This window comes from Xenopus tropicalis, chromosome 8, assembly GCF_000004195.4.
Source record: "Xenopus tropicalis strain Nigerian chromosome 8, UCB_Xtro_10.0, whole genome shotgun sequence".
Taxonomy (NCBI): Eukaryota; Metazoa; Chordata; class Amphibia; order Anura; family Pipidae; genus Xenopus; species Xenopus tropicalis.
In genome coordinates this window covers 15,184,706-15,199,450 of record NC_030684.2, presented here as the reverse complement: position 1 = coordinate 15,199,450, position 14,745 = coordinate 15,184,706, and the positions used below count along the sequence as shown (strand labels likewise).

Here is a 14,745-nt window from a genome sequence, read left to right as displayed (position 1 = left end):
TTCAGCTAACACCTAACTGAACAAGTTCAATGGAACCATTGTGATGGATGTCTGTGACTCTACTACCATCAAGAGTTTAAATACCGGGGAATTCCCTACCAGTCATTTGAACTGAAGAAGCCACTCGGATGAGTGGTGAAACGTTTTCAAGAAAAACTCAGAAAAGTCCAGTTGTTTTAGACTTAATTCTACTAGATATTAGAAGATGCTGTTTCCCTGATGAAGAGAACATGGAGGGCTGCCATCGGGACCACGATGTTAAAGATGTTTGTGGGGGCCCAAGGATGTAATTAGCGCCCCTTTTATGCCCCCGACCTCCCCCGATGGCTGCCTCTAACCCACTCCTGACCCATAATACCCTAACCCACATCCCACTGTAACCCACAAACACTAACCCACTCCTGTCCCGCAATACCATAACCCACATCCCACTGTAACCCACAAACACTAACCCACTCCTGTCCCGCAATACCATATCCCACATCCCACTGTAACCCACAAACATTAACCCATTTCTTACCCACAATACCATAACCCACATCCCACTGTAACCCACAAACATTAATCCACTCCTGACCCGCAATACCATATCCCACATCCCACTGTAACCCACTCCTGATCCACAATACCCTAACTCACATCCCACTGTAACCCACAAACACTAACCCACTCCTGTCCCGCAATACCCTAACCCACATCCCACTGTAACCCACAAATATTAACCCACTCCTTTCCCGCAATACCATAACCCACATCCCACTGTAACCCACAAACACTAATCCACTCCTGTCCCGCAATACCATAACCCACATCCCACCCTCACCCACAAAATATTAACCCACTCCTGACCCGCAATACTATAACCCACATCCCACCCTCACCCACAAAATATTAACCCACTCAATGGCCCTAGAGTAGCAGCATGGGAATCCATGATCAACAAAGCTATACCCCTATACAAGCTAACGTACATAAGGAGAGGGTGCCCTCAAAAATTTGATAAAATATGGTCACCATGGATAGACGCAGAACCCCCCTAAGATATGCAGGTCAGGGAGGTACCCCCCATATCCCCCCCTTGAATAACCTACACACCCAGACACAAGGTAACAGTGTAACCCCAATATCTCACTAAGGCCTGAAGGGCAGGCTAGTAACCAGAAACACAGCTTGAATGGCAAATAGCATCGGTATCGCAAAGAAGGCACTGCAATGTTATTATGTTATGTTGTTACTTTACTTTATTTACTTTCCTGTACAACAGTAATGACAATTGGAACAATAACTGCAAAACTATGAACATTCCACTCAATAAAAGAAATTGTTATAAAAAAAAATATATATATATTAACCCACTCCTGATCCACATCCCATAACCCACATCCCACCTAACCCAAAACACTAACCACTCCTGACCCGCAATACCATAACCCCACCCATCCCACCCCTACCCCACATGACATTAACCCACTCCTGACCCATTATACCCTAACCCACATCCCACTGTAACCCACAAAACACTAACCCCACTCCTGTCCCCGCCAATACCCTAACCCACATCCACTGTAACCCCACAAAACACTAACCCCACCCTGTCCCGCAATACCATAACCCACATCCCACTGTAACCCAACAAACACTTAACCCACTTCCTGTCCCGCAAATACCATAACCCACATCCCACTGTAACCACAAACACTAACCCACTCCTGTCCCGCAATACCCATAACCCACATCCCACTGTAACCCACAAACACTAACCCACTCCTGTCCCGCAATACCATAACCCACATCCCACTGTAACCCACAAACATTAACCCACTCCTGTCCCGCAATACCATAACCCACATCCCACTGTAACCCACAAACATTAACCCACTCCTGACCCCAAATATTATAACCCACATCCCACCCTAACCCACAAGACATTAACCCACTCCTGCAGTTGTTAGAAGATTCTGATATCCATGATGAAGAGAACATGGAGGGCTGCCATCGGGACCACGATGTTAAAGATGTTTTGTGGGGGCCCAAGGATGGTAATTAGGCCCCCTATTTATGCCCCCGACCCTCCCCCGATGGCTGCCTCGTTGTTGATGTTTCAGTGCTTCGTTCCTAAGGAGAGATTGTTCAGTGTTATCCATGGAGTAGGTGAGTATATAATAATTCTGCAATTTGTTCCTTTACTGTGACCATGACCCGCAATTCCATAACCCACATCCCACTGTAACCCCCAAACACTAACCCACTCCTGTCCCGCAATACCCTAACCCCACATCCCACTGTAACCCACAAACACTAACCCACTCCTGTCCCGCAATACCATACCCCACATCCCACTGTAACCCACAAACACAAACCCACTCCTTACCCGCAATACCATAACCCACATCCCACCCTAACCCACAAACATTACCCACTCCTGACCGCAATACCATAACCACATCCCACCCTAACCCACAAACATTAACCCACTCCTGACCCGCAATACCATAACCCACATCCCACTATAACCCACAAACACTAACCCACTCCTGACCCGCAATACCATAACCCACATCCCACCCTCACCCACAAACACTAGCCCACTCCTGACCCGCAATACCATTACCCACATCCCACCCTCACCCACAAACACTAACCCACTCCTTACCCGCAATACCATAACCCACATCCCACCCTAACCCACAAACATTAACCCACTCCTTACTCGCAATACCATAACCCACATCCCACCCTAACCCACAAGACGATAACTTACATGTGCAGTTGTTAGAAGATGCTGTCTATGAAGATTCTCATTCATCCAGGTCATGATATACAGTATCTAGTAGAATTAAGTCTAAAACAACTGGACTTTTCTGAGTTTTTCTTGAAAACGTTTCACCACTCATCCGAGTGGCTTCTTCAGTTCAAATGACTGGTAGGGAATTCCCCGGTATTTAAACTCTTGATGGTAGTAGAGTCACAGACATCCAATCACAATGGTTCCATTGAACTTGTTCAGTTAGGTGTTAGCTGAAACTGACAGGTGTAAGAAGGTATGATCCAATCACAATGGTACCAAGATTCTCATTGATGAAGGTGTTAATCCTTCAAAGTACATGACTGGAAGTGTGAACTGTTGTGAAACTGCCGGGGTAAGGATGTCAACGCGCCATTGTATGTTGGTGACAAGCGGTGTCTCAGGCCCCCTCCTCTGTTCAGGGATGGTTTTTTCCAGGTTGGCATAAATGGCCTCTTTCACACCTCTTTCAAACCATCTGTCCTCTCGGTCCAAAATATGCAAGTTACTGTCCTCAAAAGAGTGACCTTTTTCTTTGAGGTGTAGATAGACCGCTGAGTCTTGTCCTGAGGAGTTTGCCCGCCTATGTTGGGCCATTCTCTTACAGAGAGGTTGTTTTGTCTCCCCAATGTATAAGTCTGAGCACTCTTCACTACACTGGACAGCATAGACCACATTACTTTTCATGTGCTTGGGTGTTGGGTCTTTCGGGTGCACCAGCTTCTGTCTCAGGGTGTTGCTGGGTTTGAAAAACACAGGAATGCGATGTTTGTTGAAAATTCTCCTAAGTTTTTCTGATGTTCCAGCAACATATGGAATGACTATGTTGTTTCGCCTGCTGTGTTCCTCCCTTCTGTTTGTAGGTCTGGTCTTTCTGTTGGTCTTTGATTTGGTTTTGATGAAGGCCCAGTCTGGGTACCCACAAGTTTTCAGAGCTCCTTTTAGATGTTTATATTCTTTCTCCTTGGCCTCTGCATTGGATGCCACAGTTTCAGCCCGATGATGTAGAGTCCTAATTACACCCAGTTTATGTTCCAAAGGGTGGTGGGAATCACCACCCACACAGACCAGTACTTGCTGTTTGATTCCCACCACCCTTTGGAACATAAACTGGGTGTAATTAGGACTCTACATCATCGGGCTGAAACTGTGGCATCCAATGCAGAGGCCAAGGAGAAAGAATATAAACATCTAAAAGGAGCTCTGAAAACTTGTGGGTACCCAGACTGGGCCTTCATCAAAACCAAATCAAAGACCAACAGAAAGACCAGACCTACAAACAGAAGGGAGGAACACAGCAGGCGAAACAACATAGTCATTCCATATGTTGCTGGAACATCAGAAAAACTTAGGAGAATTTTCAACAAACATCGCATTCCTGTGTTTTTCAAACCCAGCAACACCCTGAGACAGAAGCTGGTGCACCCGAAAGACCCAACACCCAAGCACATGAAAAGTAATGTGGTCTATGCTGTCCAGTGTAGTGAAGAGTGCTCAGACTTATACATTGGGGAGACAAAACAACCTCTCTGTAAGAGAATGGCCCAACATAGGCGGGCAAACTCCTCAGGACAAGACTCAGCGGTCTATCTACACCTCAAAGAAAAAGGTCACTCTTTTGAGGACAGTAACGTGCATATTTTGGACCGAGAGGACAGATGGTTTGAAAGAGGTGTGAAAGAGGCCATTTTATGCCAACCTGGAAAAACCATCCCTGAACAGAGGAGGGGGCCTGAGACACCGCTTGTCACCAACATACAATGGCGCGTTGACATCCTTACCCCGGCAGTTTCACAACAGTTCACACTTCCAGTCATGTACTTTGAAGGATTAACACCTTCATCAATGAGAATCTTGGTACCATTGTGATTGGATCATACCTTCTTACACCTGTCAGTTTCAGCTAACACCTAACTGAACAAGTTCAATGGAACCATTGTGATTGGATGTCTGTGACTCTACTACCATCAAGAGTTTAAATACCGGGGAATTCCCTACCAGTCATTTGAACTGAAGAAGCCACTCGGATGAGTGGTGAAACGTTTTCAAGAAAAACTCAGAAAAGTCCAGTTGTTTTAGACTTAATTCTACTAGATATTAGAAGATGCTGTTTCCCTGATGAAGAGAACATGGAGGGCTGCCATCGGGACCACGATGTTAAAGATGTTTGTGGGGGCCCAAGGATGGTAATTAGGCCCCCTATTTATGCCCCCGACCCTCCCCCGATGGCTGCCTCGTTGTTCTCGTTTCAGTGCCTCGTTCCTAAGGAGAGATTGTTCAGTGTTATCCATGGAGTAGGTGAGTATATAATAATTCTGCAATTTGTTCCTTGTTACTCTTTGCATTTATATGCATGTTTTATATCACGTTCCCTTTTGCTGCTAATTTAAAGGCCAACTACAACTGTCTAATAATAACATGTTCTCCCCTCTCAGATGTTTGTCTCTCCTGTAGATTTAGCCCAGTTTAGTGAGCTCTGCCCTAATCCAATCTTAGTCTTTATTCTTGGTGGCTTTAGTTATAGAATGATATTGTATGTAGGAAAGCAGGAGAATATTGTAGGAATGGGAACAGTAAATGATTACAGTCTGTGCATCACATGAACTATAATGAGAATGAGCAGTTCCCCTACCTCTGTGCAGGTGTTGGGCGATATTCCTCTGCACCCCCCTTTCACCCCGGAGCTCGGCAATGAAAGGGTGCGTGAGGAGCTGCCTTGCAGATGGTCTCCTGCCTGGGTCTCTCTGCAGGCACTCGCTGATGAAGAAGCGGAACTCGTCACTCCTGGAAAAAAAAACGGTGGTAAAATGATAATTGTTTGTGTTACATTTCCCAGAGTTCACAGTGTGACGACTCCCTGATCCTGCCGCTCTGTACCCAACCCAATCACAGCACAGGCAGCAATAGGGGGTGAGCCCCTTCCCTTCTAAGGGTTCCACTGCTCTGCCTGAAATGGGGGGCTATTGCACTTACTTATGAACCCTGAATTATAAGGGTACATTTACCTGTGACCAAATTACTGTCTCTCTGGTTTTGCCTATATCTTAGCCCGGCTTGTATTGGCTGCCAGATACCGGCCCCAAGAGCTCAAGCTCAGCACAAGAGTCTGCGTTTGCGCATAGAGCTACACATATTACGCATCACCTTCACCCTTATTTCAGCCCGGACTGGGATACAAAATAGGCCCTGGCATTTCATATCCACAGAGGCCAAAACAGCCCCCCAGCCCAATAAATAGCCACTGCCTATGGCATCTCACAGCATTTACCTGCCCTCACTTATTTCCCATTTATCCCTTCCCCATCCTTACTTTATGTCATATCCCAATGTCCCCCTCACCATAAAGTCTACCTTGCCCATTTCTCCACCTTTCCTGACTCATTCACACACCTTCTTACACGCTTTCCATTTCCCCACCCTCCCCACCTAACTGCCTATTCTACCCTCTTGCTGCCTTTTGCTATTCTAGTGAAAGGGACTCACCAATTGCCCCTTGATGGTAATGATGGAACTGGACCAGTTGTTATTCGCTGGATCAGCTTCTGCTTGGGAAGTCTTCTGAATGCTGGGATGTAAAGATACAACACAAAAACATGATGACTGATGAATACAACATTTGGGGGCGATTTACTTAAATTGACATTTTTACACTAGAAAGGTACTTGCCAGGTTTTAGTTACCAATTTACATTTCTGTTTTAAATTCTTATTAAATGGGTAAATTTTCAAGTTTGAAAAGTCAAATTCTGAAAAAATTCCAGTTTCTTTACCTCAAAAAATTGTGTATTATGGAAACACAGCAAATTAAAATGCTAGTATATCACCCCCTTTGATTTTTATATTTAATAATACTCTATGTTACGGCGTGACACATAAATGCCCCCTGCCCATTCTACTAACAGTTCTACATGCAGTACAGTACACACACACACACACACTCTAGGGTTTACTTACGGAGATGTCCTTCCGCCATTTGAATGGCTGCAATCCCTAGTGACCAGATGTCAGCCTGGATATTACAATATGGGGGAAAAGACGAGTATTAGAGAAGATTATACACAGAGTACATGAAAATAATTGCAGTTGCAGATGATTTGGATACTTCTGATACCTATCCACCCACACCCTGATAGTGATTCTATTTGGCTTGCACAATAACAAATCCATTAGAAGCCTATAATCCAGTAGTGAATTGCTGTGACTTTTATGTCTAGAAAATGTCCCCAAATACCCCAAACTGAGAGTCTTGAGTGTTACATGACTGATGAATACAACATTTTATGTGTGACATCCCCATAAAGCATAAGCAGTCTAATGGAGTTGGTTTCTATTATTCTTGTGTCCTGCACTTAAAATGCATTTCACTCATCTCTCTCAACTCTCATTTCAGATTCTCGTATCACAGAAACCACATTACGGCTCTGGATTCTCTGTTATGAGAGGGGTAAGTAAAGCGAGTGGAACATTTACACGCAGTTCACCCTGTGTAAGTGACATAGTTTAAAGCTTAATACAGGTATATTAAAACTCGCCCACGTTCTATTCCTTTCTATGGGATTTTTAGAAGTGTATTTATCAAATGGTGAGTTCTAACTTTCATTCATTGATAAATTGGCTTCTAAAAATCCCATAGGAATGAATAGAAAGTGAGTTTTTCTGTGTAATCTCACATTTTGCTAAATATGCCCCTAACTCTAAGCTAAAAGGAGAGAGAAGACATGACAATACCTTATGGTCATATTCGCCGCTGTTTTGGCCAAAATGAGCCAGTACTTCCGGAGCCATGTATGCCATGGTCCCCGAAGTGCTGGCGCTCCTTCCTCCGATGGTCGCAAAGCAAAACTCGCCTAAAATTGTATGACAAAAGCAGGAATGTTAATGTTAGTTAGAAATACAAGCCAGCAGTAAACACCACGAAGAAAAAAATATCCTTGTGTCGCTTACCGATCTTCACCTCTCCGGATGAGGAGATGACAATGTGTTCGGGCTTGATGTCATGATGGATTATATTCTTCTCTTCCAGATGGTTAAGGCCCTGAGAAATCAAGAAAGCAAAAGTAAGTATATAAATATTTTGTACTCTTTGATTAATTAGAAATATGCAGAATAGCAGGAAGGAGTTTAACAGGTGACCTACCGTTATCACATTCTTGCAAATATAGGCGATCCATCTTTCGCCTAAGGTCCTTTTGGATGCAAGGAGATCTTCTACAGTCGCACCGGTACAAAGCTCTGTAGCAATCTAGAAGAAAAAGAAAGAATATTTGGCCAACTATTTTAGTTACCTACAATTTTATTGGGAACCCGAGGAAAAGGCTTTGTGGCTTTAAGTCTTGGGGGGACTGCAGTATCAGCTACATCTGACTCTTTCTTACCAAACTGGATCATGTATGGATCCAAAATGCTAGCTTGTGTATTAGATCAGTTACAATTGGCATGTTTGCTGCATAAATGTGTAACCTCTCCGAATCAAAACTTCCTTACCCATAGTCCTCCATGCTGGATGTTTCCAATGAGGCCTTATGATAAAAGGCCCCATAGAAGTCGACGATGTTCCGGTGGCCAGATACAATTTGCAGGATTTCCGACTTCTTTCTTGATCTCCTGTTGCTTCTAGTTTCAAACAAAAGAAACAAGTTAAATAAAATGGATACAATAACAGTTTCAAACACCCCAACCTAACTTGTCGTTATGAAAAATGACAGCTTTGTAATATCCCTACTTGAGTATTGTATAATATGACCGAGACCCCTTGTGTTCTTTTATATCAAACTGCATTTGTTATTTTACTGTTACATAGTTATTAGGGGCCAGGGTATTTCACTGACTGTATTTGGTTAGCAAGTTCTCTTTCTACTGATAACCATAATGTAGGTATAACAAAAGACTAATTAGTATCTAATTAGAGTAATCATGAAGACACATTACCTTCTGATGTTGAATTATAATTATGGCCACTTCCCGTTGTTTTCTTTGGTGCCATCCCTGTTACAAAAGTAGGGAAAGAAGCTCAGTGATCATTACTAACGGAACGCTATGGGAAAGCAAAAAGCTATACAGTAGCATGTAAATATGGAAAGAACAAAGCTGTAGAGAGCACAACCAATGGACAGAATTACCCAAAAGCATGACACAAAGTGACTCATTTTAACACTGAATAAAATATCTTACAATGTAGACGACTCCGTTGGGGTCCTGCCCGATTGGCTCCCCTAGCTTCAAATACCTCCCGGGCTCCTGAAAAATAACATTGTATTTAATAATGTGATAATCAAACTAATATTATTCAGCTGGACAAATAACCTTTCTAACATGTGAGAAGCACAGAAGGTATAGGAGGAACTTGGGTGAAACAGAGGGTGGAAGGCTGGGGGCTGGAAAATGGAAGCCAAACTGTGAATGTTGTGGCAAAATACAGCTTTACAGCTACTTACTGGGTATTTCTCCGAGAGTGGGGTGATGTTATCCTCCTGAGGAAGAGAAAAAAGGGTTTAATCAGAGCAACTCATTTTGCGGAACTGCTAACATTATATTTTGTAGAACAAGGAAAGGATTCATTCATTCTTAAAATAAATCCCCAGCTAACGGAGAAAAAATCTTCTGATTGCAGGACTATGTATAGTGAAGCCTGGATCTTGGCTTTAGTCTGCATGTTCTAGAAGGGCAATGAGAGATGTGGAAGGTCTGAGAGGCTGTAACGGAGGCAAAAAGTGGTGACCAACTGCCCCACTGAGCACTTGTGCATTTGACATTCAGGTAAGAGTGGAATGGGACTTACATAAGAGTTTGTATGATGTGGTGGGATAGGGGGCCCGAATAGGTTTAAAATGGTTTAATGATATATTGAGAGAAAAAATATTAAATTCAGCTCAAACCTCCTCAATCTCCTTCACCTCCTCCTCGCTCAGTTTCGTTGCTGAGCTCTCTGTTTGGCCGGTGTCGGGGCCAGTTTCCATCGGTGACTCCTGGGAAATATAAATACAGTTTTACAACATTAGTAAGAACAGAGCCCCAGTGGCTCCCTGCTCCCTTACTTGTGCATTTGATTGGTGGCTGCAAACTCTGCAGAACCTAACCCCCCAATGTAAGTGTTAGTCAGAGGGGGCTTAAATTGCCATTTAAATTGCTATTTAATTCATTGCTGCTTACCTCAGTGGTCGCTAGCTGAGGTTCCTCACAGCTTTCCAAGGGTTCCTAGTTAAAGAAGAAAACATCATTGTATAAGATCAACTCACTTCAGTAGAGAATATGATCAAATAAATCTGTTCAATTAATTTAATTATATAATGAATTATGATCAGTGTCTTCTTTCTCTCATTGGTTATTACCTTGTAGCTGCTCGCCTCAGCTTGTTCTTCACAATCCTGGTTAAAAGACAGAAAAATGCAAGAATATTTAATAAATGGTATCAGTTTGTGCATTAACTGCACCATTTTTTGCTCAACCACAACTTGAGGCTGTAAATGAGCCCGACACAGTGGTGCTTATTTACTTGTATAGGGGGAATGGCAGATGTGGTGGATTCTCGGCCTGAGCTTAAACTCAGGCTGAATATCTTCCCCCTGTACCCCAAAAGCTTATTGCCTGCACCTGGAGCCATTGTGTTGGCTGGAGCTATACTCAGGAGTTTCCCACCAAAATCCACTCTGTTTGCCTAAACCCAAGGCAGCGCAATGGCTCGGGGCGCCGGCACATCAAGTATTTAGGGACATGGGGTCGGACTCCCAGCCCGTGTTCACAAATTGCCCCCCTAAAGTGAATCTAAAATGTCTATCTCTATTGTGACCCTATTATTTTTTCTTACCTGGCAGATGTCCGGTTCCAGGATTTCTGGAGTCTCCTTAATAAAGAAAAGGTAAGAGAAAGATGTTCCACGTTGTAATAAAGAAGCTAATATACAGTCTTGTATAAAATATAGGGTGATTTTTATTTGCCCCTACTCTCCCCTCCCCGGCAGTAGCCTATGAGTTACATTGTATGAGTGGATGCAATCATAGGAGCCAATCATATTCTTTTCATTTTCTAATTTATACAAGATAGAAGACCGCTAAGTAACAGATGCTGACTGGTTGGTATGGGCAACTGCATTTGGGCAAGTTAGCCTCAGTTACACTATGTTAGTAGATAAGGTTCCCTGTTAGGTAAATATGATTATTATCCTTTACAGATTTTGTTCATGAACCCTGTAGCTCAAATTAAAACACATTGGGACCCCTGCAAACTTTTTGGCCCCCGTACCTCACAGGTGTTGATTGGAGGGTCTCCACTCTCTTCCAAGGGTTCCTGGTTAAGAAGGAAAACCTCAGATCAGCAGAGAAGATGATAAAAATGCATTTTTTTTTATTCATGTGTTGTTTTCTGCTTACCTGTGAGTGGCAGGGGCCGGTGTCGGGGCTCTCCTGCCCAGTCACGTCTTCCTCCTGTTTAAAACAGAAAAATATTGTAAAACAAATTTTTATGGCTAAAAGTAAAGCAAAGTGTGTAAAAGTGTTATTTGATATAAATATATGAGAAATAGAAGGTGTATGTTGCTGTGTAACACAGGGCATAATAAGGAGGTGGGACAGACTCACCAACGCTGAAGTCAACAAATTGCCTCCCCAAAGTGAATTTGCATTTGATATTCTTTTAAAATATCTTTTGCTATTGTTAATATATGTTAATAAATGAACTGTACCCACAATTAGAGAAGAAATGCAACACCCAAACATCTACATTTGCATTACCCATAAATCAGAGCTACGTAGTGGGGTGGATGGTTGTTACATTTGGCTCTGGCCTTTCTATTAAGAAACAACTAACATTTAGGCATGGGTGGAATGGGGCCTATATAGGAGTTTGGGAGATGTAGGGGCCCAAATAGGTTTAAAAAGCTATAATATTATATTGAGGGCAAAATGATCATTCAAAATACAATTCATTGCTGCTTACCTCAAACGTCTCTAGCTGAGGTTCCTCACAGCTTTCCAAGGGTTCCTAGTTAAAGAAGAAAACATCATTGTATAAGATCAACTCATTTCAGTAGAGAATATGATCAAATACATCTGTTTAATTACTTTAATTATATAATGAATTATGATCAGTGTCTTTTTTCTCTCATTGGTTATTACCTTGTAGCTGCTCGCCTCAGCTGGTTCTTCACAATCCTGGTTAAAAGACAGTAAAATGCAAGTACATTTAATAAATGGTATCAGTTTGTGCATTATAGCTTTTCCCAAGCAAAAGTTTGGGAAGTCGTCGGTGCCTAACAAATTGCCCCCCCAAAGTGAATCTAAAATTTATTTCTCTATTGTGACCCTATTATTTTTCCTTACCTGACAGCTCTCCGTGTCGACGATTTCTGGAGTCTCCTGATTAAAAAAGGTAAGAGAAAGATGTTGCACGTTGTAATTTCCATTTTAAAAAAGCTAATATACAGTCTTGCATAAAATATGGGGTTATTTTTTATTTGCCCCTACTCTCCCCTCCCCGGCAGTAGCCTATGAGTTACATTGTAGGAGTGGATGTAATCATAGCAGCCAATCATATTTTTTTTATTTTATAATTTATACAAGATAGAAAACCGCTAAGTAACAGATGCTGACTGGTTGGTATGGGCAACTGCATTTGGGCAAGTTAGCCTCAGTTACACTATGTTAGTAGATAAGGTTCCCTGTTAGGTAAATATGAATATTATCCTTTACAGATATTATTCATGAACCCTGTAGCTCAAATAAAAACACATTGGGACCCCTGCAAACATTTAGGCCCCCGTACCTCGCAGGTGTTGATTCGAGGGTCCTCCTGCTCTTCCAAGGGTTCCTGGTTAAGAAAGAAAACCTCAGATCAGCAGAGAAGATGATAAAAATGCATCTTTTTCATTCATGTGTTATTTTCTGCTTACCTGTGAGTGGCAGGGGCTGGTGTCAGGGCTCTCCTGCCCAATCACTTCTTCATCCTGTTTAAGACAGAAATAAAGATTGTAAAAATATTTCTCAAGGCTGAAAGTCAAGCAAAGTGTGGGAAAGTGTTATTTGATATAAATATATGAGAAATAGAAGATGTATGTTGCTGTGTAACACAGGGCATAATAAGGAGGTGGGACAGACTCACCAACGCTGGTTGTCGGTACCTAACAAATTGCCCCCCCAAAGTGAATCTAAAATGTCTTTCTCTGTTGTGACCCTATTATTTTTTCTTACCTGACAGATCTTCATGTCCAGGATTTCTGGAGTCTCCTGATTAAAAAAAGGTAAGAGAAAGATGTTGCACAGTGTTATTTCTGTTTTAAAGAAGCTAATATACAGTCTTACATAAAATATAGGGTGATTTTTATTTGCCCCTACTCTCCCCTCCCCGGCAATAGCCTATGAGTTACAATGTATGAGGGTATGTAATCATAGCAGCCAATCATGTTTTTTTCATTTTCTAATTTATACAAGATAGAAGACCGCTAAGTAACAGATGCTGACTGGTTGGTATGGGCAACTGCATTTGGGCAAGTTAGCCTCAGTTACACTATGTTAGTAGATAAGGTTCCCTGTTAGGTAAATATGAATATTATCCTTTACAGATATTATTCATGAACCCTGTAGCTCAAATAAAAACACATTGGGACCCCTGCAAACATTTAGGCCCCCGTACCTCGCAGGTGTTGATTGGAGGGTCCTCCTGCTCTTCCAAGGGTTCCTGGTTAAGAAAGAAAACCTCAGATCAGCAGAGAAAATGATAAAAATGCATCTTTTTCATTCATTAATCTTGCAACAAAATGCTTTTCAGAAAATATAATTAAGGCTATGATAAAAAAATGCACTGAAACCTTTAGCTCAAACCGTATTAAAGGCTTTAGGGTAATTACACACGGGATGTTTTGTCACTTGTGATAAATCTTGGCTACCGTGGGTGACAAACCAGCCCTTGTGCCCCTCCCGCTGGCTAATGTGCAAATTGCGGGTGGGAAACACGTGGCACAGCTACTTTCCCAAATAGCCCAACGTTTTCTCAAGGGGCAACTTCAGGCTACTTGGCAAAGTAACCGCGCCGTGTGTGTTTTCCCACCAGCGATTTGCACTTTAGCCGGTGGGAGGGGAGATTAAGTCGCCTGCAGTAAAGCGAGTTTTATCCCGGGCGACTATTCTCCTGGTGTATCATTAGTTTGAGTATTTATTTCCCTTTCAAAGAGTTCAGGCTGGCAGGTGTTAGTGCCATATTCCTGAGGTATCTGGGGGAGTTAATATATATTAATAAATGAACTGTACCCACAATTAAAGAAGAAATGCAACACCCAAACGTCTACATTTGCATTACCCATAAATCAGAGCTACGTAGTGGGGTGGATGGTTGTTACATTTGGCTCTGGCCTTTCTGTTAAGAAACAACTAACATTTAGGCATGGGTGGAATGGGGCCTATATAGGAGTTTGGGAGATGTAGGGGCCCAAATAGGTTTAAAAAGTTATAATATTATATTGAGGGCAAAATGATCATTCAAAATACAATTCATTGCTGCTTACCTCAAAGGTCTCTAGCTGAGGTTCCTCACAGCTTTCCAAGGGTTCCTAGTCAAACAAGAAAACATCATTGTATAAGATCAACTCAATTCAGTAGAGAATATGATCAAATAAATCAATTTTATTACTTTAATTAAATAATGAATTATGATCAGTGTCTTTGGTTATTACCTTGTAGCTGCTCGCCTCAGCTGGTTCTTCACAATCCTGGTTAAAAGACAGTAAAATGCAAGTACATTTAATAAATGGTATCAGTTTGTGCATTATAGCTTTTCCCAAACAAATTGCCCCCCCAAAGTAAATCTAAAATGTTTTTCTCTATTGTGACCCTATTATTTTTCCTTACCTGACAGATGTCCGTTGTCAGGATTTCTGGAGTCTCCTAATTAAAAAAGGTAAGAGAAAGATGTTGCACACTGTTATTTCTGTTTTAAAGCAGCTAATATACAGTCTTGCATAAAATATAGGGTGAT

At 42.2% G+C, this 14,745-nt stretch overlaps 1 protein-coding gene and 1 pseudogene across 2 annotated transcripts; one reads left to right on the top strand and one right to left on the bottom strand.

Moving 5' to 3' along the window:
* Positions 1-14,745, top strand: part of LOC116406985 — a 65,110-nt pseudogene that overhangs the window by 22,553 nt on the left and 27,812 nt on the right.
* Positions 4,946-8,260, bottom strand: LOC108645379 (serine/threonine-protein kinase dst4). 2 transcript variants are annotated; one of them, XM_031892274.1, is made up of 6 exons: positions 7,729-8,260; positions 7,513-7,631; positions 6,739-6,793; positions 6,269-6,350; positions 5,418-5,569; positions 4,946-5,047 (listed from the first exon to the last, which is right to left on the bottom strand). In XM_031892274.1, the coding sequence occupies exons 2-6, from the start codon at positions 7,576-7,578 to the stop codon at positions 5,034-5,036; spliced, it is 369 nt and encodes a 122-aa protein (XP_031748134.1). In that variant the 5' UTR covers positions 7,579-7,631; positions 7,729-8,260; the 3' UTR covers positions 4,946-5,033. The 2 variants fall into 2 exon arrangements, with proteins under 2 accessions (XP_031748134.1, XP_031748133.1); XM_031892273.1 differs by having other exon boundaries at positions 4,955-5,569; positions 7,729-7,819; positions 7,922-8,259.